Source organism: Zonotrichia leucophrys, chromosome 2, assembly GCF_028769735.1.
Source record: "Zonotrichia leucophrys gambelii isolate GWCS_2022_RI chromosome 2, RI_Zleu_2.0, whole genome shotgun sequence".
NCBI lineage: Eukaryota > Metazoa > Chordata > Aves > Passeriformes > Passerellidae > Zonotrichia > Zonotrichia leucophrys.
Window position 1 is genome coordinate 42,478,194 of NC_088171.1, and position 25,898 is coordinate 42,504,091.

Genomic DNA, 25,898 nt, shown 5'->3' on the forward strand with positions numbered 1-25,898 from the left:
CGGGGGGCGGGCGCCTCACGGAGCTCTGGCCGCTGTGGCGGGGCGCGGGCGGCGCTGCCATGGCGCTCTCCGCCGGCCCCCTCAAGGTCTGCATCGTGGGCTCGGGCAACTGGTGAGTGCGGCGGGCCCTGACAAGGCGGGCACCTCGGCGGCCTCCGCGGCCCGCCTTTCCCGGAGACGGTGCCCGCCCGGGCCTGGCTGTCGATTCCCGCCCGGCACCGCGGCCGCGCTCCTCTCGGGTGGCGGCCGTGAGGCCACCCGGTGCCGGCGGTGGAGCGCGGTGGCGCCGGACCGTGGCGGGCTGTGGGTCGCGCCGGTTCCATGCGGGAGGGCTCGTCCTGCCCTGCCCGGCGCTCCCTCGCAGCGGAGGTGCTGCCGTGACGGACTCGGAGGGAGAAGCGGCAGAATGGAGCCCGCGGTTTTAGTGCCTGTAAACACCCGCGTGTCCTGCGAAGAAGTTGTTCTAGGATATTTTTAACCTGGTATTTGTTGAGCGCATTGTCCGATAGCAGATGACGTAGACATTAAAGATGCTGTACATTTTAAATTTTTTTTCCAACTTACTCCCTGCTTGTAGAGCTTCACTAACAACCTCACTTGTCTGCAAAAGTGTTGTTCGGGGTTTTCTGTGTTGTCATGTGCCTATTGTCAAAGACAGTCCCAAAAAGAATTGCGAGACACTGGGTTATTCGAAATACCTTCTTTTTCTTTGCCCTCCAAAATGATTAATGCTGAAGCACACTGAGAGCTTGAAACTAGGTTTTAATGCTGTCTCTATCTCTAGTTTATAATTAGACTTAAATAAACTTGCTTCTTCATCCACTGAAAGCAATAGACTTACTTGACATCATTCTTCCAGAGGAGTATCATGTTAATAACCCTTTGTCTTCTTTAGTTACTTCTCTTTCTTACACCAGATCCCTCTTTACAGTGAATAAATTAAGTACAATGTGTTGTAGAAATAGGGCTTCACAGTTTGTCACTTCCAATTACTAATGCTAAGCAAAAATTATTCAGGTACCATTTTCTTTTAAGATATTAAACTCAGAAGAATTCCGTGCAGAGCAAGCCACTGTGTTTTATTAAACCAAATTTGCCAGTCTTGTCAAGATGATCTTAGACGTGTTGCTCACCCCCCGCCCGCCCACTCCACGCAGTTGGCTTTTGCTGCTGTTAAAAACACCAGCAGCTGCCAAGTTTTATTTTTCTTTGTGATCCCCTTGTTGAGGGAATGGCTGATGTTTCAGTGCAGCATCTCTTGCTTTCCATGCACCAGCTTGTAAAATGTGTGCCTTGCACTATATGTCACAAGGAAATTATGCAGTTAGGGCTTGTCTTTTAGGAGTGGGTGGCTGTTGTTCTATAGTTGAAGTCCAGAAAAAGTTTCACAAGAAGTTTGACTCCATTTGTGTTTGACTGTGGAACACTTGCAGAAGCAAAAGGATTTGGAGATATTGCCTACTAACAATAACCATATGCAAATGTATTTTGTTTACACCTCACTGGATCAGTTTAATAAATAAGAAAAGTTCCTGCCTAATAGGATGAGTTAGTGGCAAAATGCCTATATCTCCTGTGCTGAGAGAAAGAAAAAAGCTGCTGCCTGGTAGCAGCATTCGCTCTTCCTTTTGGGGATAAATGTATGTAAATAACTTACAGCTTCTTTCATATGTAATGGCAGCGGTTTTCATGTGAGTAAAGCAGAAACCAAAGTAATCAAAAATTGAAAATAGTGATTTTTGGAGAGGTAGGTGGTTTCTTCCTCAAATTCCATGGGATGACAGACACCAGACCCTGACTGCGAAGAGCACTGTGATTCTGTGTATGAGCACTGTGTATGTGTAATCACTGAACTAAATTGGACTAAATTTGTAAACCTTGAAAGTGCCTTTTGATATGGGGCCTGCAGTCCTAAAATACTTAATTAAAATATTAGTATTTAATGCTTTAAAGCAGGCAACTAGAAAGAAATTGAAGCATTTGTAAATATCTGATCATTGATATTTGTTATCAATGATATGTACTTTATGTACGTTATGTACTTTTGAAGCCTGAGTTTAAGAGTGGGTGATTGGTGGTGCCTAACTTGTAGGCATGTAAGTAGTTGATCTCAGTGGGGTTTGGTGCCTTGAGCAGTTTGGAGACAGTGGGTTGGAGTTCTGTGTGAGGTGATTCCATCAGACAATTCTTCTCATAGCCCTTTAACCTATATCTGGGATGAAAAACGCCCTAAGGGAGCTTGGCAGGACAGTAGCTTTAGAAGGGCTAAGCCAGTTGCCTTGGTTGATTGACTGCTTCCAGTCAGACCTGTTTGGCTGGTTTGCTACCTTAACAATGGAAGGTCACCTTAACAATGAAGTTGACTTGGCAGGGGTCACTTGACACCTGATGGAAGATCATGGGACAGGACAGATGGCTCAGCATGGAGAGCAGGAGCTGTGCTGTCTGCTGGCCTTGCCCTTTTAGGGTTGCTCAGCTGCTGGATCAGTGATTCTGTTAGCATCTCTTAAGACAGGGAATAAAGTAAGGTGTCTGGAGTGTTGAGAGAGTACACCTTGGAGCCCTGGGATTCCAGGACAGTGCCCAGAGTCATTTAAAGCACTGCAAGCCTGCCTTGATCATGTTCTGTAGCCTGTTCTGATAACACTCCCAGGGCAAGTTAATGAGGTGTGCACAGCCACAATTTATCCCTCATCATTTTCTTGGAACCAGTCTTTAAGTAACCTGATTGCCAAAGTTGAACAGAAACTGTAAAACTTGGGAAGAGATGGGAAGTTACTGGACAGAGGGGGTTGTGCAGCTAGGAACTTGTAGAAAACTGGGAGGAACTGTGGTTTAACTGAGGTGATTTTACAGGGACAGTGGTAGAGCTAGATAATTATATCATTTGCACTTGCATATTGTGACCTCCACTGCTGCTGTTATCAGGGCAAGTTAAGGAGCTTTTTGCCTTTGTGCTTTAGTTAAAAAGTGGTGAGGGGACAGCAGGCCAACTGTGAAATGGTACTGAAAGAGTGATTGCAACATCATGGGAAATGATGAACTAGAGATGCCAGTCAGGAGAATCTTCTTGTCTTCTTGAATTCAGAAACTAAGACTAGGCAAATCTCCACTTTTCCTAATACTGCATTCAGAGGGTGAAAAAAAAAAAAAAAAGACAGCTCAGGCATTTAAGTGTTAAATAGTAATAGAATTAATGTCTCACATAAGTAGTACACACTGCCAGACCTGTTGGCAGACTGAAAATCCCAGTCAGAGAGTTGCTGAATCGGTTATTTCTGTCTTGCTCTGTCACCAGCAAGCACAGAGAATATGCAGTGAAGTTGAAAACAGAAGGCAGTGAGTTTGCCAGGATCCCAACTTTGTATATAAATCTGTAGGAGTAAACGTGCTTTTGTTCAAGGAACTCAAAGCACTGTCTGAAGAACACATACCTGAGCTGTGTTGAATGTGAGCTCTGCTGTGTGTATGGATCTGACGTTTGGAGGCTGAGCTGGTGAGCTCAGTGCAGCAGAAACCACGCTGGTCAGGCTTGATAGAGATGGCTTGCAATTGTCTTCTCTATCACCTCCTGAACCTGGGGGCATTTTTAGTGTGTGAAGTGCTATTGGAGAAGTAAATTCCAGTCTTTTAAGACACACAGTTTTATGGTTTGACTATAAAAGGTCTCCTTAGGGTACTAAATTTTTTTTCTGCTGCTATTTAGAAAGCGACCTTAGTCATGTGCTAGCACATCTTTAATACAGCCCAATAAGTTGTGCCATATCATAAGCTCTTGAAGCAGAATAAACCTACTTTGTTCAGTTGCCAGCTATGGGTTTATTATAAGCAACATGCAATATAAATTTGGGGATTGTGTGAGTATAACTAGATTGGAAAAGTTAGTGTTCTTACCTGCTAATAAAGTGTGTGGTTTACACACACACACACACACACACACACACATATAAGCCTTAGATCAGTACTCTGTATTTTTATCACATCTCTTAAAATTTTTTGTGTCTCCTTAGTAGGTTATCTGTAATTATGAAATTGCCTCCTATGCCAGGAAAGGAATTTAGGTTAACAGGTTTAATAGAATGATGAAAGGGAAGATTGTGTTTGTTCTTCCTTTTGTAATTGTGATTAATTTTGTTACTGCTTAGAGATTTCAGAAGTAAAATTGATCACTGTAGTACAGATCTCACTGTATGCTGTTCTTGGGGAGAATATGAAGATAACAGTAATGGACTTGTCTCCATGCAGGTTCAGAGGATGCTGTTCCAATAGTTCAGTTCTGTGAGGTTGGCTGCACAGCCATGAAGCTCACAACATCTGCAACATATAAATGATTTTTGGCTTTCAATGCCTATTGGTATTGTACAACAACTTTTGAGTCAGTCATCTCAGCAAAGACGATTCTCATCTCTTTTAGAGGTGAAAGTGACACATTTAATAAAATTTAATATGTCACTTTTACCTCAGCTTTGAAGATACAGTTCATTTGATTTGGGGAAATACAGTAAAGCAAACAAAATAAGTAAGGATGTTTCAGTAAATGCTTCAGTCCAATCTACTTTAGCTGTAGTTGAGAGAAAGCAGCAGATGTGAATGACTGGTGTATTTTTCCACTTATTTTACCAGATCAGAATGTTTTATGGTAGCTGGTCAAATAATCTGTGAATTTGTGATTCTTTTAAAAACAAAGTCTTCTTTTTCCTACAGCGAAATCATAATTTTTTTAAGACTGTTTTTATTTTCTTTTGTGCAGGGGTTCTGCAGTTGCCAGAATAATAGGTAATAATGTAAAAAATTCGCAGAAGTTTGATCCCACAGTGAAGATGTGGGTCTTTGAGGAGGATATTAATGGGAGAAAACTGACAGAAATCATAAATACTGACCATGAAAACGTAAAGTATCTCCCTGGATGCAAGCTGCCTGATAATGTGGTAAGGCTCAAAAGCTAAATTGTAGTTATGGAGCAGAGGGAATATTGCTTGTGCTGTAAATGGAGTTAGAAATTTGTTTTGTTAACACCTCTGGGGTCTATAATATTTCAGACTATGCTATTTTACTAATGACATCAAAAATTTAAACAAGTAAAATTACGTAATTTTGCAGTTAAGTAAATCCAATGTACTCTTTCTTCCTATCACTATTGGTTTTTATATTTTTTCAATTTCTATACAAGAAAGCAAGTGTGAGAACAAGAGCAAGATTAATAGCTTTGACTATACCCATAAAAAAAATGGGCCTCAACCTTGGATTGGAGCTGTTGGTCTGGGAAGTCTGTGCTACTGCTTGTTTTCAGTGACAAAATGCAGTAGTTTATGGCATTCAGCATGAGACCAAACTGCTCGGGTTCAAGTTCAGGATCCAGCTGGGAGGTTCAGTTTGGGAATTGAGAGGGATTTCTTCCCAGAAGGAGTGACTAAACATTAGAATGGGGTGCCCAGGGAGGTGGTGGGGTCACCATCCCTGGAGATGTTTGAGAAAGGACCAGATGTGGCACTCAGTGCTGCGGCCCGGTGGACTGGGTGGTGTTTGTTCCAAGGCTGGACTCAGTAATCTCAGAGGTCTTTTCCAAGCTAATTGATTCTGTGATTTTAGTTTTATGAAATACTATTACAGCGACCTTAGACGGTCACTGTGGTGAGAGAAGGACGAGAATCTTGTTCCTTGATCAGAAGGCTGGATTTATTCATATATGATATATAATACATTATAACTATACTAAAAAGAATAAGAAGAGAAGTTGCAGAGAGCTGCTCAGCTAAGAATAGCATAGAAAGAATGAATAACAAAGTTCTGTGTTCAAGGAATCTCCCCTGCGCTGCTCCTGTGATTGGCCCTTAGTTGGAAACATGCAAAATGAGCCAATCACAGGATCACCTGCCACATCTCACAACAGCCGATTACAATTTGTTTACATTCTTCTTCTGGGGCCCTTTGCTTCCCAGAAGAAGGACAAATCCCAAAGAAAGGATTTCTATGAAGAAATGTCTGCGACAAAATACCACTTGTGTGTAGTGTTAATTTTGAGAAGTTATGCAGCCTTTCTCTCCCATAACTACACAGGTTGCTATTCCAGACCTTCGTGAAGCGGTACAGGATGCAGACTTGCTGGTTTTTGTCATTCCTCATCAGTTCATCCAGCGAGTCTGCGATGAGATCACAGGACACGTACCCAGTACAGCCCTCGGCATAAGTCTCATAAAGGTACGATAAATACCCTGCATTAATAACTGAGAATGTGTCATGGTGCTGAGACAAGGTGACTTGATATTTTGATATGCAAAGTCTCGGTGCATTATTCACTTGATTGGTCCATTAAACCTTTCTAGATGTAAGATTAGAATTTGTCTTGGTCATTAGTGGATTGTTACACAAGGCTTGCAGGAAGAGGAAAATGAGGCTCTTCACAAGACTTTTAGAAAGAAAGAGGGAGTCGATATGTTTTGCACTGCTAAGCTTTCCAGTCTTTTATTTGTTGTTTCCAAAAGCATCATTAGATGAAGAGCAGAGCACAAGCATAATGCTGTGATTGTTAATGCACATCCCACATGCTGAGTTGATCATTTCAAGAACTGCTGAGAGAATTTCATGTGATTGAGAGGATAGTGCTCTTGTTCATGTCAAATATTATGTTGCAACAAGAGAGTCTGTTCAGCATCGCCCAAAGACAGTTTGAGCACAGGAAATAGGAAAGGGCAGAGGTGTGGGAGGCATTTCACTGGAGTGTTTGTAGTTTTGCTGGCAGAAAAATTTAAAAATGTGGATTAGCTTATTTTTGGGATTGTTTTTGGGTGGGTGGGCTTTTTTCCTCTGGAAATAATAAGCAATTCACAAGAGGTTTGGAAGATTGTGGTTTGTTGTTGCTTTGTAGGCCACTTTCTTGGCACACATTCCCTTGTTTCCTGTCATCTCTGGAAAATCATACATTTATGGATCTGTGCTCAAAAAAAGAAGAAAAATCCTCAATCACTGCATGCTGCAAGCTTGTCTCTTTAGTTTGGCTAACAAAGCCCACAAAATCTATTGTTTTGTCAGTGCTGACTGGTATATTGCTCTGAGGTATGAAAAAGTAATGCTTCCAAAGTGTTCTTGCTCCAAATTGTAGAAAAACTCTTCATATCATAGAAAGGTAAAATAAGGCACTGTTAAAAATGCTGAAGATATTTATTCTTCTTTAATTTGCTAAATGTGATTTATATTCTCCTAATATAACTAATGAAATTGCTGGACTAAATGAGGTGTAAGTCAACATATATGAAGTCAGAGTCCTGGGCCTATATTCCCTTGGAATTAGTTCTGGATACTAATTACGAGTTCTCTAATGGAGTGTTGATTAATGGCTATATTTGGCAAAACAAAAACAAAAAAGAAAAAAGGGAGGGTGTGGAAGGGGAAGAAATCTTTAGTGCAGGGTTGGTTACTGGGCAGCTTCCCACTGTCACATTGCAGCACTGCATCCATAGGCAGCCTTTCCAAAGAAATGCTGTGAGGCCCCTTAATGTTTTGCAGGAGAATGCAAAGTACGTGCCAGTATTTATGAAAAGGCATAACATAGCATCATTAAAAGTGTCATTTGAGAAGAAAGGGTAGAGATTTAACACCACATTCTTTCCTCCACTTTTACATATTCTTTAGGCATGTTGTTTTCATCAGTGTCATAATTTTTGAGTCTCATGCTCAATGCTAATGCTGTTAAAGTGGCTTGTGTTAACTTTGATAGTTAAAGTGCAGTTCTGCTCTGAAAACTATTATTCGTGGGACATCTCGTTTCTGTGCTTTCTAAATTGGCTGTCAAGTTAGCAGTGTGTCATCTTTTAGTCTTTTTTTTTGGTTTTTTTTCTTTCTGACAGTCTAATCTTCATGCAGAGCCTAATGTCTGACAATAAAACGGAGTCTTTGGGAAATAAAGACATTTATCTGCTGGTTAATAGTAGTTTCTGTTGAAACATTTGCATCTGTGTTGTTTTACATTAGCTCTTTGTGGATGGGAACCTTACAAGTGACTGTGTGGCTGTGGGGAGAGGAACCATATAAAACTTAGAGTGCAGTACAACAGTGAGCATAAGTTGCAGGCTAGCTGAAAGTCATTCAAAATACTCTTCAGGCAACCTCACCATCAGTCTCATTTTCATTTCCCTGTTACTGGCTCCAGGGATTGCTCTGACAGGCATGTTAGGATGCAAGCAGTAAGGTCACTTGCTTTGCCTGCAGACCATTGCTGCCCAGTGAAAATGGTGGAGCCTTGGTTTTGCAGGGAGGAAGGAGTGTTTGCTTTTCATTCTGTCATTCAGTATTTGATTTAACTCTACAAGAAACAGGTACAGTTCTCCTTGACTTTGTCTGGAGTTGTGTCTGTTTCACAATGGAGCAAAATCTGGCACCTAAGCCTTTCTGGTCTCCTTTCACTTGCATGAATAATTGTTGTGTAGATATTTACATTTTTGGAGCTGTTCCCAATGTGTGCATGCTTTTCTGTTTATTATTTGCCTGCTTAGGAAGAGGGGCCTTACAGTTATTTTGTGGGGACATTTTTGGCACTCTGGGGGAAAAATGCAATATTGTGTGCTTGCTTTCAGGTTGTTTCTGTATGGCTCATTAAAGATGAGAAAGCAGAGCTGTGCATTAAGCAATACAAATTGAAAAATAATGCAGAAATGCAAGCATTAGTTTAATTGGCAGGTTTTATACAGGCATTTCTGCATGTCTCTTCATTGCAGCATGTTATTTAAGGAGCAGCACCTTTAACCTGTGGAAATGACTGCCTGCCTGAAATGTCACTGCTGGCAGCATACAAGTGTGTATGTATATGTATATGTGGAAGTAATACAGGATAACACTTTTTGTCTATAAATCATAACTCAAAATTACTAATTCCAAAAGTATCAAATCCTCAGCCTTAAATTAAAGTATTGTGGTATATTGTGGGAAAGAATGGCTATTTCAATAGCTGGTCTGCATACCCCTGTAATAAAAGCTGAAAAGGATTCTGCATTTAGCAGGCTGGGAGAAAAGAGTTTTATGGGAAGAAGGTGATCTTATTTGAAGTTCTAGTTCAGGCAGTTCAGGGTACCAGACTCTCTTCTTCTCTGCAGCATTAATATGTGGGGTGATCTTTTCTAAGGCCCTATTTCTGCCTCTTTTTCACACTTTGTAAAGAGTGCATTATAAATACAGATTAAAAATGTCCTTATAAGTTAATTATTCTCAGTTGTTCAGCTTTCTACATATCTGTGAATGGCTGTTCCTTTTGTATTTCTACTACTAAACTATTGTTGGTTATACACTGGGGAACCTGCCTCTGATACTTCAGTTCAGATATCTCTTCACAAAACAAATTATTCAGATGCCATTTTGTGAGTTTCAGTGTCATTTCAAATCCAAGTTCAGGTCTGGTTCATAACTGATGGATTGGTTATGCTTCACTGATTAAGGATATACTGATAATAAGCCCTTGATTTCTGAACTAAAAAAGCAGAATGTTCAGCACTTCTTAGAATCAGATCTTTGAGGATGGAATAAAAACTGGTTTCATCATCTAGAGTTCAGTCCTAAATCTTAAGGTGCTGCCTCCTACAATTCTAAGACATCTTGGAGAGGTCAAAATAGCAAAGTGCCTGTGGTAGTACACCTGTCATCTTTAGTCTCTGTCTGAATAGTCCTTGTTTCACTTCTCACCTGTGGACAAGACTAATTGTGTTCTGCTTGCATCTCTGCTGTGCCTAATGAATGACTGTTTAGTAATTCCATTTAATGTTGGCTGCAGGGAATAGATCAAGGCCCGGAGGGACTCAAACTGATCTCTGACATTATTCGAGAGAAGATGGGAATAGACATCAGTGTGCTGATGGGAGCTAACATTGCCAATGAGGTGGCAGCAGACAAATTCTGTGAAACCACAATAGGTACTGTTCCAAGTTGTAAGAATATTTAAAAATAAACATGCACCCGTCCTCACAGGCGCTCACCAAATAGCTCGAATTTCACTGTTTTCGACATTAGCTGACTGTTACCAGAAGCTGTTGGTTGAATTTCCTAGAATGTTTATACTTCCAAAAGTACTAGGACAATACTGGGAATAGAGGGAGAGAGAAGTCCACAATTTGACCTATTCTTACTAGGGTTATTACCTTAGTATGTGAAATACAAGCATGTTTTTTACCACCCTTCATGTAACAAACTGCTTCATTTTATTACTCTGTTTAAGATTTTTTCTTGGGTCTGAATGGCTTTACATGGATAAACAACTATAAATTCTGTACTCCAGCTCAGGTGCTGTTGTCAAAGATAGTACCTTCATGCATGTTTGTTTTGATTTGGCTTTTTTGTTTGTTTTTTTAAGGTATCTTGTTTTAATTTCTAAAAATACTTCGTTCCCACAAAAACTAGAAATTGTTTTTGTTCTGTGTTGATGTCTGCACACCTTTGCAGCATGAGGATGTGCCTAGTCTTGGGTTTTACAGTTTCTAGAAAGGCATGTGTGTGTGTATATGTATACAGGTACTTATACCTGTATATATCACACTTTATGGCACGGAGTTCATATTATGGTTTTTTTCAGTGTTAATTTTTAGGGTTTTGTGCACTGCTAGCTTTGTAACATCTCATTCACAGCTTTTGCATTGAACTTAATTTTGAATGGTTGAACAGCATCTTAGTGTTCAAAAACAATTGTCAGGGGCAGCATGCTTGTTTAATAAAGCAGCTTTGACATACCTTTATCAGTAGGTATTTTTCTGGCGTGCTGGCTTTGAAATAATTGGTAGAATTGCTCCTTCTTAATTCATCTCTGTTTTATTATTTGCTGTTCTTTTTAAAGACAGTGATCAAAAAATGGACAGTGAATTAATGGAATTGTTATTTAGAACCTGTTGCTGGCAGATAATAAATTGATAAAAGTCCCCAATAACTCAGTGCAGAGCTTTTAAGTGCGATGTCACCGTGATTGGTCCTTTAGAACAGGGATTCTATTTAGGATTGAAATAAAATGACCTTATCTCTGCTTTTAGGCATTTTGGCTTGCACAGGAAAGGCTAAATAACATACAAATAAATTATTCCCTTTTTTTTAGCTTTCCTTTCTCTCTCTCAATAGGCTGCAAAGTCTTGGAAAATGGCCTTCTCTTCAAAGAACTCCTGCAGACTCCAAACTTCCGAATAACTGTAGTAGATGATGCAGATGCAGTTGAGGTGTGTGGTGCTCTGAAGGTAAGATTAACAGGCTGCAGGTGATACACAGATGAAATAGTGATCCTTGTAGGAAAAGAAATGAGGGTATTTACATTTAAAAAATAAAGTTCATTGTATTTTATATAATATGTAAAACTGCAACACAATATTTCCAGAAGAGCCAGAGGGGAAATGAGGGAGCAGCATTTTCTGAGAGCTGGCTTTTAGATCTGTGTCTCACCATCTGCCAGGTTCTCTTTCTACATCTTCCACTTAACTTACACACAATCATGAAGCAAGTATTGATTTCATCTTAACTGGCTGATATATTTCTAAATCTATTTTAGTTCCCTTTTTCTTTTTGCAAAAATGTGTTCACCAAAAGAAAGGGAGAAAGAAGTTAGCATTAATGCTTCGTATGCGTTGACCAAAATATCTCCCTCTTCATTGATTGAAGCAATGTGGGCATTCATGTGTTCATATTTTAAGGACATATACTACATAAGGTTTGTGTGGATAATCACATACAGAAATTACCTGAATAGGAAAAAAGTTATTTTGGACAGAAAAATCTTTTTCATAACAAAATCTTTTTCATAACAAAATTGATGCCAACAGGAAGCAAAGGCTAACTTAAACATTTTTAATGGCTGTTTTTTCAGGTCATTTACAGGCCATTTGTAAAGGGGAGGCATTAGTTGTTTGGCACCCTAGCAAACAGTACAGTAGCTCACATTATCTGATACCTATCCTGAATAATTTCTGATGGGTGTAATGGTTTAATAATTATTTTGGCTTACTTATTTTTTGTGTTTTGAATAATTATTTTGTCTGCCTTTGGTTTTGCTGTTGAAATTTTGTCTAAACTAAATTAACTGGCTTGGAAAGCTACCACACCAAGCAATGATGTCTTAAGATAAGGAACTCTGATTCCTGCTTAGTGAAAGTAGCTGGATAGATATAATAGCATTTTTTTGGCATATTAATTTCCTTAATTTTGTCTTGACAGCTGTCATACTGGAAGGCCTGAGAAAGAGGAGGTAATGGGTCTGTGCACTGATGGGATTAGGTGTTTTGGGGCAGCATGCTTTGGAGTTACTCTATAGAGAGAAATTTCTTCAGATTATGGAATTTATAATTCAGCTCCACAGTCATTACTTCAAAATGATGTGGATGATGTGGGAAAGTTACCAGAAAAGAAATCCTTGTATATAGACCCTTGAAAAAGTTTTGCAGATTTATTTTTCTTTAAATCTGCTCAGCAGGATGTTTTCTGTCTAGCTTAAATTCTTGTCTGCTAGAGGAGTTCTGTCCCAGGAAATTTTCATTCAGACCAATCTTGTGAAAGGGCATTAGAGATGAGCACGCCCGTCCAGCTGGGCAGGTAGTCAGCACACACTCAAAACTCCACTGTAAGGGTCTAAGTCAGGCAAGAGACCAGTATTTCTTTGGAACTTCAGTAGAATTTAAATAGATTGTTATTCTTGGCCTGGAAAGATACTAAGTTGAGAATTTAGGGGATTTTTGTAACCTTGCTTTATTGCTCTCTTCTGCTTCATTATTCATCATGCATCCTGCAGACTGAACTGTCTAGTTGTATTTCTGAAAAGGTGTTTATATTTGGTGTGCTCTAGTCATTTCATATTGATTGCAGTATATTTTATTAATTGAGTTGAAATTTCCAAAAAATGCATGGTATAAGGTGTAAACAAAAAAATGAATTAAAGATAGATTAGCTGGTTTAAAAGTACTGTGGATTTCTTGCATAATTAAAAGGCAAAACTGGTATAAAGTGGCATAGACCCATCATTCTAGTATGGGTGATGTCTTTCTTTATACATACAAGTCTGTCTTAATATAAAAGAAAATATTAATAAAATTGTATTTTTAAAGTAGTTTTTAATTTAAAACCCTTTCTAGTTTATCCTAAATCTTGTGGTGGCAGCATGTAAATAATGTCCTCAGGTGTTTTACTCTCAAAGATTGAAAAATTTTATTAATGCATTGGGAACATGTCTGGCTCTGAAAGAAAATAAAGAAGCTAAAATTAAACCTGTGGATAAGGTTTTATTACCATAGTGCAAAGCAAAATGCAAAACTCAGATATGAATAGTGTTTTTTCTTAGAAGCTGTACATATTTTCTAAAAGAGCTTTGCTTTCTTATCATGCATCTGATAGTCTTCGTAATAAAAATTTGAAAAGTAGACTTTTTTATTTTCAGAGTAAAATCTAATGTGTAGCTTCAGTCAGCTGACAGTTTGTTAAACTTGGGAAGTTACTTCAGTAAAAAATAGCAAATATTAGCTTTGTTTAACTTCCTGGAAGGAGGAAGTTCCAATTTCAGAAGGTGACACTGTCATGCTGCATGGAGACATTGGCATGAAAAGAGAGGCTCTACCCTCTTTCTATAGCAGTGCCAATTCAAAATGTCAGTAGTGGCACTGTGAACTACAGCAAGGAGGACGGGGTAAACAGTCAAACATGTAACTCCAGACTGTCTTTTCTGGATGTGGAAATAGTAAAAACAATTCCTGTGTTGGTATTTGAAGGATGAGAAACAGTACACTATGGAAAACTACATTCTTCCAGCTTCTGCACTTTCCTGCAAATACCAGCTTAGGAAAAGGAGACTTTCCTGTTATTACTGGCATAATGGACTAGCTGTTAAAAGCCTGTACTCTACCTCTCTTTATTTCTGCAAGCCTTTCTACGCAGGGAAGATTTTCAGCGTGGGTGGTTGCCTAAAGCTTGGGAAAAATACAGAAGGGTAACAAAGAATGCTCTGAGCACAGCTTTCCCTTACAATGATAATTACAGGTTTGAAATTTGGTTTTGGAAGCCTATTTGAGTTCAGACTGTAATATTAGGTAGTGCAGCTGGGTGATCATAGGAAAACATGTGCTTGATTGCTATTTATATATGGATATGTATAGAATATCCACTTCATTTACTGTATTTAGATTTGTGACAATAGGCTGGTGGAGATAAAGTGAAGTGCAGAAATCAGTGCCATGAAAAGGCAGTCTTGTGCCAGCTTGGAGACTGACTGAATAGACAGTGGCAGTGACTTTACAAAATCTGATGGTACTGAGGAGGGACAGCTTTCTACTGTAACCTGACTGTTGGAACAAAAGTGCTTGACATGTTCTTCGTGAGGATATTTTTTTTCTTTTGAGGGCTGATGAACATTTCACATTTGTCTGTTGACCTTTTCTAAGGGTTGGGGACAGAAACTGACGAAGTTGAAATTTGGATAGTTGTTTCAAGGTGCCCAGTTGGCTTTACAGGCAGCATGACTCAAGGCCACCTGCAAGTACACCTGCCATTTATCAGATGATGAATGGGCCTTCCTAGAAAATGCTTGAAGTTTATGTCACGTAAAAATAGTATGTGCAGCTATGCTCACATGTGGAGGTACTGTTGGATACTGATGGATGTGATTGTGCAGGGCAACATGGACCCAAGGCTGTCACCTCAAGTGTCCTTAGAGTCCTCACCACCTGTGCCAGTGTGGTGTTAGAAGCAGCACAGATGTGAGGCCAGACTGAGCTGGGGTATGAACCTGGCCACATCCTTGAGAGGCCATTTAGATGCTTGTAGTTGCAGTCTCGGGGGTAAACCATACCCCAGTTTAGCTCACTTACCCAGTGCAGCAGTACAAGGGGTGCCTGAGAGGATTAAGAATCTAACCTCTGGATATGGAAAAACAGCCATGCTCTAGCTGCCTGATGATCAGAGATCCAGAGAGTTAAAAACCTCCAAGTGGCAGCAGCCAAGGACCAAGACAGATGGGAGTTACTCAAGGAAGAAGCAGCAGCAAGCAGCAGCTGGGGTTGCCTTTTGGGTTGCTTCAGGCTCATCTAAACCTTCCAGCTTCAGCTAAGCCTTTAATAAAGAAGTAAGAAGTATGGTGAGGATTTATTGTTTACCAGGTTATGTAACTCAGGGTTGTTACTTGCAAAGTGTGTTTAGGGCAGTCAGTGTTGAATAGTCAGTGTAGGTACTCTAGAAGTTGATCGTGAGAGGTTTTTCCTTTTTCCTGAGATTGAGTGGAAATGAAATTCGAGTTCACCAGGAGCAAGCAAACAGTTTATACTTAACCTCTCTGACAGTCCTGCTGATACTGTCTTTGATTTTTTGAGTCTTTTCATTTGACCTCTTCTCAGCCATGAGGGGAAGCAATGAGCTTCTCCAGGTTCATGTGTAAACAGAGAGAAAGCAGGCTATGCTGAGCTGTGACACTGCCTCAAGGAAGGTGAAATAATATCATCCATTTAATTATGGAGAAGTAATGGTTGCCTCAGAAATGGCTGCTGAAGCTGTCTGCATGGGCACTCCACAAAACGTGCTGTACACTGGATATTGGATACTTCTGAGGACTGACTCTGTAGAACAATCTGTCAGCAAAGTCTGCAGACCTGTCCTTGTTTTCTTTGTCATCTGTTGTCCTCGCATTTGTGACCTCTTGCATGTTTGCAGCAGGTTGTGTGCAAGTAAAGGACACTTTCTCTCATTTGTTCTGACACATACTGTGAGCACTGCCTGAGATCAGCATTTCTTTTCTGGAGCATAGCTTCACTAGCCCAGTGAAAAAATAACTAAATCCATTCCTTATTCATGTTGTAGAATAACCAGGACTAACACCAGGATAGCAGAACAGCTCGTCTGTTAGGGCAAAGTATTTTAGGAGCTTAAAATCAAATGCAATATGAAACCACACTGTAAATCATGGTCAGGATGTGTGCTTTCATGCAAAAAGCTGTTAATGCCGAGATAGGGAAGTGTGTTTGCTTAAGCATGTAGTGATTTTGAGAGCTCTGAATGCCTCAGGCCAAGAGGAACATTGTGTTGCAGTCCTTTTGGGGTTATTGTGACAGTATCTTTGAACCTGTGGAGCATGTTTGTCAGTAGGCACTTGCTTATTGGCCTCTCAGACTCCCATGTGTGCATGCAAATACAGTCAGTTTCTAATCTCATGGAAATGTGGGGTCTCTCCTCTTGCACAAATACATACCCACTTTATATGTGGGTATTTGCAGGAATTCCTGTAACTTCAAGCTGTGGTTTAATCCCAGCTGGCAACTGCATATTGTGCAGCTGCTCACTCACAAAACCCCTACCCCGTGTCAGGAATGGGAAGGAGAATAAGTGGAAAAAAGTAAAACTCAAGGGTTGAAATACAAACAGTTTAATAATTGAAATCAAGGAAAATACAGTAACAAGATCAGCAGTAGTAATAGTAATTGTAACAAAGGACAGAGTGAAAACCCAAGAAGAACAAGTGATGCAGACTACAGCTGCTCAGCACCCGCTGCCCAGTGCCCAGCCTGTCCCCAGGCAGTGACTGATGGCTCCCAGCCAAAGCCTCCAGTTTGTATACTGGGCATGGCATTCTATGGCATGGAGTATCCCTTTGGCCATCAGCTCTCCTGGCTGTGTTGCCTCCTCCCCAGACTCTTGTTCACCTCCTCACTGGCAGAGCATGAGACACTAAAAAGTTCCTTTCCTAAAGTAAGCAGTACTTAGCAAACCACCAAAACACCAGTGTGTTATCAACATTATTCTCCTACTGATCTCAAGCCACAGCACTGTACCAGCTACTAAGAAGGAAGTGAACTGAAACCAGGACACTTCAGGTGTTGTAGTCTTTGTCAGTGGCAGCATTCAAAATCAACCATATGAAATACAGAAAGATGTTTTTGCCAGGTCAGTCACCCTTCCTGCCTTATGTACTTCTCATACAATCTCACAATCTCACGATAGTGATAGTGCCACTAGGCTCTTGTGTGTCAGTTTGTGTTCTGCTTGTGCATCTTCCTGAAACAAGCTCAGCTTAGTGCTTACAGCCTGAGACTTCAAGTAACAAACTAACTGTTTTGATCTTGTTTGGGACTGAAAGATAACTGGGTTGTAAGTTTGGGGAGATTTTTTTGGGACTGAAAGATAACTGGGTTGTAAGTTTGGGGAGATTTTTTGTCATTGTTTTTAAAGGGGTGGCTCATCTTTGAGTAAGGTATAATTTTCAATGTGGTATAATTAGTTCTCTACAGTATATTAGGTACCAGACAGTTGTCAGAGATTCTTCAAGGATTTAAATAAAACCAGATGGTAGACCTTGTAAATTAATAGCTGTGGCTTGAGGGATATGTGTGCCAGGACATAACAGTCTCCTAGGCACGGGGATGTGTTCTAGAGCATAATCTGTTGTCTTGTTTCCTCATTATTTGCAAACTGTGTAAGAATACACAATGGGAACATTGTACAAACAAGGAGCTCATGTTTTAGAGTTGGGCTCACAACTTCTCTTATTCCCTAGCCCATTTCCTCAGATGACTTGGTTTTGGTATGACTTACTTAAAAGACTGTTTCTGTTGCTCCAAAGACAAACACTGCAAAAGGTACAAATAGACAACAAAATACTGTAGGCCAAATTGTATTGTAAATTATGATCAAGCAGACTGCTTCAAAGTGGAAAGTCAAGCAGACAAAACTGGAGGGAAGGGGAAGTTTTAGTATGGGAGTGTTCAAGAAGTATATGGAAAAAGCCCAAAGGTTGCTCAGTCATGTTTGTGTTTTTAGATGAGTGATAAGTACTTAGAGATTTCCCATACATGTAAAATCCATTTGAATGGGTTATCCCATCTGAAAACTTCTTAAATATCTGTTTGACTTCCTCTTGCTTTGGCATCAAATGAAAAAATATTAAAGGTTGCTCTGCAAGAGGTGCCTGATGGAAGTGTACCTTGACTGAATCACCACAGCTAAGATCTAAGCCAAGATGATTTAAACAACCAAATTTTAAAGTTGACTGCCTTGGGCTGCTTCAGGTCTAATGTTGGGATATCTGTCTGCAATTTTTAGGATCACCTTTAGACCTCAGCTAGCTGCTCAAAAAGCAATGACTGATCCTCTAGCATCATGTGATTCAGAGTCACCTAGCCATGACTGGCATTTGTGGTTCTTACAGTCCAAAACCAAACCAGCTGTTAATCAGTGGTTGTTTTCAGTAGCATCTTCTGATTATACATCTTTCTTCATCAACAGTTAAAGTTGATTTTTTAATTTTATTTTTTTCCCTGCATCGGATGCTACATTAGGAGTCATAATGTTGGTTCTCCTGTGCATTCTCTTGAATCACTGCTGCTGCTGCTGTTTCATGCAGGAAGATATTAACATTCATTATTTCCTTGCTTTCTTTATCTATATGTCAGAATGCCATCTTTTTGTGGGGTTGTTTGTGTTAGATGGATTGTTTTAGTGGGGATAGTGGAACCAGAACTAGTGCCTGCTCTGATTCCCAAGCCAGAAAATAGTTTTTATAGTTGCTTCACTCAATTGTGTCCCATCAAATGTGTATGTTCTGTAACCAAAGCAGGGACCATATAGCTGAATGTTAACAGCACATTCTTTGTAGAAGGTCATCACCAGGTCTAAGGAAAAAGCAAACCATTTTTTTGCTAAGGGAGGTCTTCTTGTATCTTGAACCTTTTAGGAATCCTTTATGAACTATTATGGTTATAGAAACTCTGTATACTTAAAAGGGCTGGGTACTATTGGCTTGGCTGAATTTGGTCCCGTAGCATGCCATCACAGACGTCATTAAATGCTTTTTAGCTGTACTGGTGCTTTAATCATTAAGAAAATCTGAATAAAGGGACTGTAGGATGTCAGTGTAACTTCACCCTTACCTCAGGGCAGGAGTAGCTCAGTCTGGCTAAAACTTTGTTTGGGTGTAGTGCAACCTGTTTGTCCTTAAAGATGGTCAATAATAATAGCTCCACGGTCTCAGGGGCAACTTGTGTCAGAGTTTTAACTATGCTTTTATCCTTGGAAATGTTTTGCCTTATATTTTTTCTTTTTTTTTTAGGCTATCCCATAGACATCAAAATTGCCAAACCAAAATAACCCAAACTAGCAACCTAGTCTTTCAGCAGTAAAGTGTTTGCTGTTCTTGAGGACAGTAATTGAGTCATTTCCCATTTCTCTTCCTGTTAGAATGTAGTAGGAGTGGGAGCTGGTTTCTGCGATGGCCTTGGCTACGGTGACAATACCAAAGCTGCTGTTATTCGCCTTGGCCTAATGGAGATGATCGCCTTCGCCAAAATTTTTTGCACGGGACAGGTTTCTATTGCCACTTTCCTGGAGAGCTGTGGCATTGCTGATCTCATCACAACGTGTTACGGTGGCCGGAACCGACGTGTAGCAGAAGCATTCGTTACATCTGGAAAGGTACCTCGTTCTCTGGGAGGAATCTGTTCCACTCCTCAGTTGCTGGAGTAACAGGAGAGTTAGCTGAGTCATGGTAGCACCCTTCTCTTTCCTCATGTTTTCTGAGTCTGTTGGCTAGAATGAGTGTATTAAAAGGTGGGCGGGTGGTGATTTAAAAAAAAAAAAGATTGACAGATAAGAGAATACTTACAAACAAGAACATGGGAGAATATTCTATATGCTCACTCAAGATTACTTTTGAAAAAGAAAAAAACTCTCAGTAACTTTATTTTTTTTCATCCATATTATGTTGTCAGGCCTCTGAAAAGTTTATCATACCTCTCCTTTGCTTTCTTTTTTTTTTTCCTCTGCTGCTTAGTCTCTTGAAGAATTAGAGGCAGAAATGTTGCGTGGTCAGAAACTCCAAGGACCACAGACTTCTGCAGAAGTGCATCAGATCCTGAAGAAGCAAGAAATGCTGGACAAGTAAGAACAGATGAAACAATTTCCACATACCCCTTTTTTATCTCCATAATTCTTTCTGCATATTTGGTTTTGATATCTTCATAAAAGTAATAGCCAAAAAGAAAATCACTGTAATAACAGTAGATTAGAAGTTAAAATCAAAGAGAAGTGAATAGAACCTGAAAATATTACTGGTGTAGATAGAGCTATTAGTGTGATGTTAAATTTGTTAATGTCCTATTTGCAGAGTGTGTTGTTGCCTTCTGCTACTACAGAAAAGCACAGCAAGTGTGTTTTAATATGTGAAAAGAAAAAAATGCATGAAAGTAGAGCTTCTTAAAGAGACTGTGAAAAGTTGCTACATCTCATTTCATGGTAGTAAATTCATTACTTACCTCTAAGGAGAGTAGCTTGGTGATCATCTGTATAGAGTGACTGCCTCCACCACATGGATTCTAGCTTAGATACTGCACTTCTCCTTCTTAATGTGACTTCCAGTTTGTTGTAGGTTAAAACATCCCATCTGCCTCTGTAGGTCAGGGTGGTTTTTTGTGGTATGACATTAAGCAGATTGTCCTGGCTTGATTCACTTGTATTCAAGTCAGAACATGAATGATTCCTATAGCCACACACACAGTTGTCTTCTTACAAAATTAAGGGATACATTTATCTGTTGCTGTTTGTTAAAGAGGAAAAATCAGAAATTTAAAAACTGCCAGTCAAAAGACCAACCCTTGTTACTTTTTTTTTCAAAAGCATTTTTTTAAATCTAGTTTTAATGCATCAGCTGCATTAAATGATTAATGTTTTAATATTATCTTTGGATCTAAGGTACCTAAGTCTGTCTCCTTACTATACAGTAATTAAGCTAACTGCAGAAAAAATTAATTAAAATGTTGGCTTCATTCTTTACTGTTTATGATTCCCTAAATGAAACATACAGCAAATTAAGTGCATTAGGGATGATTTTGGGTTGTGTTTTTAATAAAAGACATGAAAACAGTGTTGCTAATTTCCTTTTGGCATGCCAACATATATATGTCAGTTCTTCATAAAAGGTCTCATTCAACAAGACTGCTGAAGACAACTTTCAAAGTGTTTTGAAAAAACTACTGCTTTAAAACATAAAACACAGTGAAGCAGCCATGGTTTCAAAGTGAAGAGGAAAGAGTCTCATAAGGGTAGAATTTCATACTCTGGTCTTGCAAAACTATTCCCAAGGCTACGTAGAAATGTGCAAAAGTCAAAGTTCAGAAGAGCCTTGGTAGCAGGGCTGATGCTGTTGATACTCATGGTGCAATTACTTTTTTTCAGCAGTTGTAGTCCTTGCTGTCTTTATGTGCTCAGGCCTGAGATGCATCTGGAGTTTGCTGGCCCTGAGCCTGCAGTCAGCCTTGGTACAGGTTTCTCCACGTGAAGTGTGGCCGACCTGTGCACAGTAATGTTCTCTGGGATGAGCAGCAGGACTTAGGTATCAGGTTGTAGCTTGTAGTAGTGGTGCTTCTTCACTGAGCAGTAACTGCCAGTATTGTACCTAAACCTGTGGGAAACCAGCTTTTGCTTTGGGAGGTTCATCTGTTTTGTGGCCACCTCTCACACAGTCACAGCAAATTTTGTTAGTGCCTATGCTAACAAAAGCTTTTATGGCAACAGCAAATGTAACCCCACTTCAGCCTAGTGCATCATACAAGGTGAGTGAGGTTTGTTAAAAAATGCATAAGTCATTGTATATTTTTTCTGCAGATTTCCTAGTAAGGGTTTTACAATCTGAGCAGTTTAGCATTGGATTTGAGAGAGCAGCTGTGTGGTAATTTTTTTTCCACCAATGAAGTAGAAACAAAACTCAAGTCAGTCTAGTTCAGGGTGATGTGCTGATAGCAGCATTGCTGCAATGTAATAGTGACAGCAGAATGTACAGGCCATCATACATGTCGCTCAGGACTGCTCAACTCTGAAATGGGCATTACAGCCCATAAAGCTTTAGAGTGACTGCTGGGACACATTTCCTAAGGAGAAAGTCCTAATACAGATGTATTCTGAATCACTCAGAAATTAACTATTTCTCCATCTCCAATGACACTTGTTTTTTATTTCCATTGGTTAAAATGCAGCAGAATAAAAAGCCATGCTGAAAGGATATATGTACTTGATGAACAAATCAACCCCCAAAATTTACCAGGCTTTGTATGAAAATTGAACTTGTCTGGCTATTACTGTCTGGGATGGACAGAAAGCAAATACGAATTTTGTAAAGTATCTTGGCTATAGCAAACCTTCAGATTATCAGAGAAGCCTGAATAATTTGAAGGTGTTGGAGATGTGGCCAGTCTAAAAAAAAAAAAAAGAAAAAAAAGTAGATGTGGAATTTTGTCTTTCAAAATCCAGGTCTGCTTTTCAATTCTTATTAAAAAACTTGACCTTCAATGTTTTCCTGGGTCTTTTTTTGTCATATTCTGTATTATCAAGTTATTGCTGAGAAGTACTGCATAACAGATGTGCCAGTCATCCTTTTTAACCACAGATGGGTACTGCTGTGAGAACAGCCAGGAAAAATGTTTTAAATTTATTTTTTAGATCACTTTATGGTTGTGCCATGCATAATGAATGTCTCAGGCTCCATTATAGCTAGCTAGGCTTCTGAGAGTCACTCTATTTCAGAGATGCGTGCAGGTTCTGTAGTTATGCCCTGCTTTTCAGCCTAGCATTTGCACCTGGCAAATAGAAAAAAGAAATAATTTTTTCCACCTCTCCATTTTCCCCCTCCCTCTCCTCACCCCTTTATATTTCTTTCATTTAATAAAATGTTACAGAATAAATTTACACTGTGTTCACTCTCCCCACCCTCTTTCCTCAGGTTTCCGCTCTTCACTGCTGTGTATGAAATCTGCTATGAAGGGAGACCTGTTGCAGACATAGTATCCTGCCTTCAGAATCACCCACAGCACAAGTAAAATCCATCAGGCTGTTGTACTAACGCAGCTTTCTGCCTTTCCAATTCGTGTCCGGGTTCCAGTGGCTGTAGCTGTCATTGAGCTTTGTTCAGAGCTGCTCTTAGGCACCAGGAGCACCGCGAGTGTCTGTGAGCGGCTGTCGGTGTCTGTCCCCAGGTGTGTGACACAGCACGCCGTGCTGGCTCGGTGATTTCCTTTTACTGGCTGGCGTGCAACTCCTCGAAGATCCGCAATACAAAAGTTGCACTACCTGCCTGCTGTGTATACACAAGTGTACTTTGAGTTTGCTCCTGCACCATAAAACACAATGCTTTGTTGTCTTCTATTCAAGCCTGGTTCACAATCTGCTGGCACACTGGGAAGAATCCCAGTGGTTTTGATCAGAGGCTGTATCAAGCATGTAACCTTGAAATATTAGGAATCTGTTAGAACTTTGTTTTATTCTGTATGCGCAATTAAATGTTAACATTTTGCATGCTTATGACTATATTAGTTTAAGCAGTGTTAATGCAAAACAAGTTGTAGCAGTTTTTCAGAGGGCTGCAGGGATATTTCAATGAACTCTAGTGAAGAATATTTTGATTTTTGAAAGTTGTTGAAATTGTCAAGCTACTTGGAAACCAATTTCTAAATGAATTTAAAGTTTTTAATTACACTGTTGTAAAGGGAATATTCTAGAGGGGGATCATTGCCTCCCCTTCTGTTTTTTAATCCTTGCATTTTTGTATTTCTCCATTTCTCCCTTACTATTCCTCTTTGTTAGGCTCTTCTAGAATCCCATTCCCCAAAGCAAGCCAGAGGTGTTCACCTGGGGTTTCTGAGCCCTTGAGCCTACAGTTCATTTTATTGTTTTACTTGTGGTTGTTCTTCACTGCTGTTGTTGCTTGTTTGATGAAGAACAGCCGTGGGTATCCACTGCTCCAAGTTGTTCTGTGATTTTAGCTTAGCTGCAATGTGTTGAGCTCCACACAACACTCCAAGGAATGTCAGGGGAATTCCCTGGTACAGCACACTTGTGTCATCAGCAGGGTTATGTGCCAGTACGATGACTGCATTCATTTCAGTGCCTGCCAGTCACTGGCACGTCCACTGGGCTGTAGTCCTGGTCCAGCCTTCCCAGCTCTGGAGTTACTCTTTCACTGGACAAAACTTTTATGGGTGCTCAATCAAATCCTTTACAACTCATCTCCCAGAAAGCTTCTCAAAGGCATCCATCTCTTTTATTCCCCAGGATCTCAACTAGGTTTTTTCCAGGAACCTTGGTTTTATCAGGGAGGTTAATTTTATTTGTTATTGGAAAAATTGTGATTTTATGAAGTTTAAGGCGGGGGGCAGGGGGTGGTTGGTTTGGTTGGTCTTTTTAGATTTTTTTTTTTAAGATCGATGCAAGAAAAGATAGATGAGTAAAATCTGTTTTGTTTTTCTTGTATACTTAAGTGTGGGGGTTTTTTTGTGAAATATATGCTAGGCACATTAAGGGTGGACTCCTTCTTCCAACTGGGAGACAAGGGTTGGCATTAGAATTTATAGAACAAGACTGCCCATCTGCTCTGAATATCCACACCTAACATCTGAGCAGTATCAGAACTGTTGTTCACTGTTCTCAGTGGTGGTTTTACAGGAATCGTGAGCACATACCCATCCTAAAACTTCAGGTTGTCATTCAAAATTTGCTAAAACAAAGAGGATGCCCTGGAATAATTATCATACTTACATAACCTGGATTACTCTGAAATAGGGAAGCTTTGGGGCAACTTCGTGTAGACAGGAAGACCCTTCCACTTAGGGGTACCATTTTTTTGTGCTCCTGTATTTTGAATTAATATTTGGAAGATCTCATGAATGTCCTTAGATATTCAGGGATGTGAAAAGTTATTTTGCCTTACTTCTGATTTAGTGCTAAACATAGGAGATGGCCAGAAGTTAAGTGACATCAGACATTTGTGGCAGTTGGGAGCATCACTGGTGGAGCTGACTTGGAGCAAGCACTCTGCTTGGACATTTAAGAGGATGTTTTAAGGTTGGAAGCACTGTTATGCTAACGCACACATGGAGCATACACTCCTCATTATTGCATAACTTTCAATGTGTTTGCTTATGCTTTGTTTTGTTCTGGTTTTTTAATACCAAATTGGTGGCTTTTGCTTTGTATGTGTACATATACATTATATATATAAACTTTTTTTTTACATGTAGTATGTAGGAGAGTAGCATTTTGTAAGATACATAAAGGGCTATATGAGGTAAATGTGGTAAATTAATATATATTTTTAAATTATTTCTTTATTATTCCAATACTACTTCTACCACTCAAAGTCTCAAATCTTAATTGTTCTTATTTTTTAGAGAAACTTATATTCTAAGACAAATCCAGAGAAAAGGTTTTTATGGAATTCGTTTCTCCAGTCTGTTACGATATTTTCAGACAAAAATTGAGGTTTCAGTAACTAAAATAACTAAAATAGTTTATTTAAATTCTATTGATAGTTCACTATTTACATTTGCTTTTCAGTGCTGGAGAACACTCAGCTTGGCACTATGTATTTTTTCCCCCACTATTTACTGCTCATTAAAAGACTGTGACATGGTACTGGAACTGAATGAGCCTGCTCTGCAAACACTCTGTTTTGCCTGGTACTGGGATAGTCTTACTGAAATCATTAGCCCCTGTGTAAGGGGTCATAAATTTGTAACTAATTCTTGGGTTATGAACTTTACTTGCTAAGGAAGGTATTACATTCTAATGATACTTACTCAACTTGCCCTCATCGTATGTACTGATTTTGTTTAGAGATGTTGAATGTATACCTGTTTGAAGAGTTAGTACAAAAATAAACATTTTTGTCTTGGGAATCACTTTGGTTTCTGTTCTGTTTGTCTCATTTTACAAGGCTTGCAATTAATATTTTATTCACTTGATGGAATGTAGGTTTTTCTGGTTGTGGTATGTAATGATAGCAGATGGGAAGTTGCCATGCAAGAACATAAATTTTAAAAAGAGCTATTTGGCGTCCAGATTGTCAGGATTTTCTTTTTTTCCATTAGTGATTCAGTTGTGCTGTCTTTGACCTTTGAAAACAGGTTCTTGTCCTCAGTTCCTTCAGTTGCTCTGGG

General features: G+C 39.6%; 1 protein-coding gene across 2 annotated transcripts; it reads left to right on the forward strand.

Annotated features, from left to right (window-relative positions):
* On the forward strand, positions 1 to 25,640 carry GPD1L (glycerol-3-phosphate dehydrogenase 1 like). Of its 2 annotated transcripts, none has more exons than XM_064704714.1 (8): positions 1 to 112; positions 4,751 to 4,928; positions 6,058 to 6,198; positions 9,758 to 9,896; positions 11,086 to 11,198; positions 19,156 to 19,389; positions 19,748 to 19,854; positions 22,688 to 25,640. In XM_064704714.1, exons 1-8 carry the CDS (start codon positions 60 to 62, stop codon positions 22,782 to 22,784), a joined length of 1,062 nt encoding a protein of 353 aa, XP_064560784.1. In that variant the 5' UTR covers positions 1 to 59; the 3' UTR covers positions 22,785 to 25,640. The 2 variants fall into 2 exon arrangements, with proteins under 2 accessions (XP_064560784.1, XP_064560785.1); XM_064704715.1 differs by having other exon boundaries at positions 55 to 86.
* Positions 25,641 to 25,898: the final 258 nt, after the last annotated feature.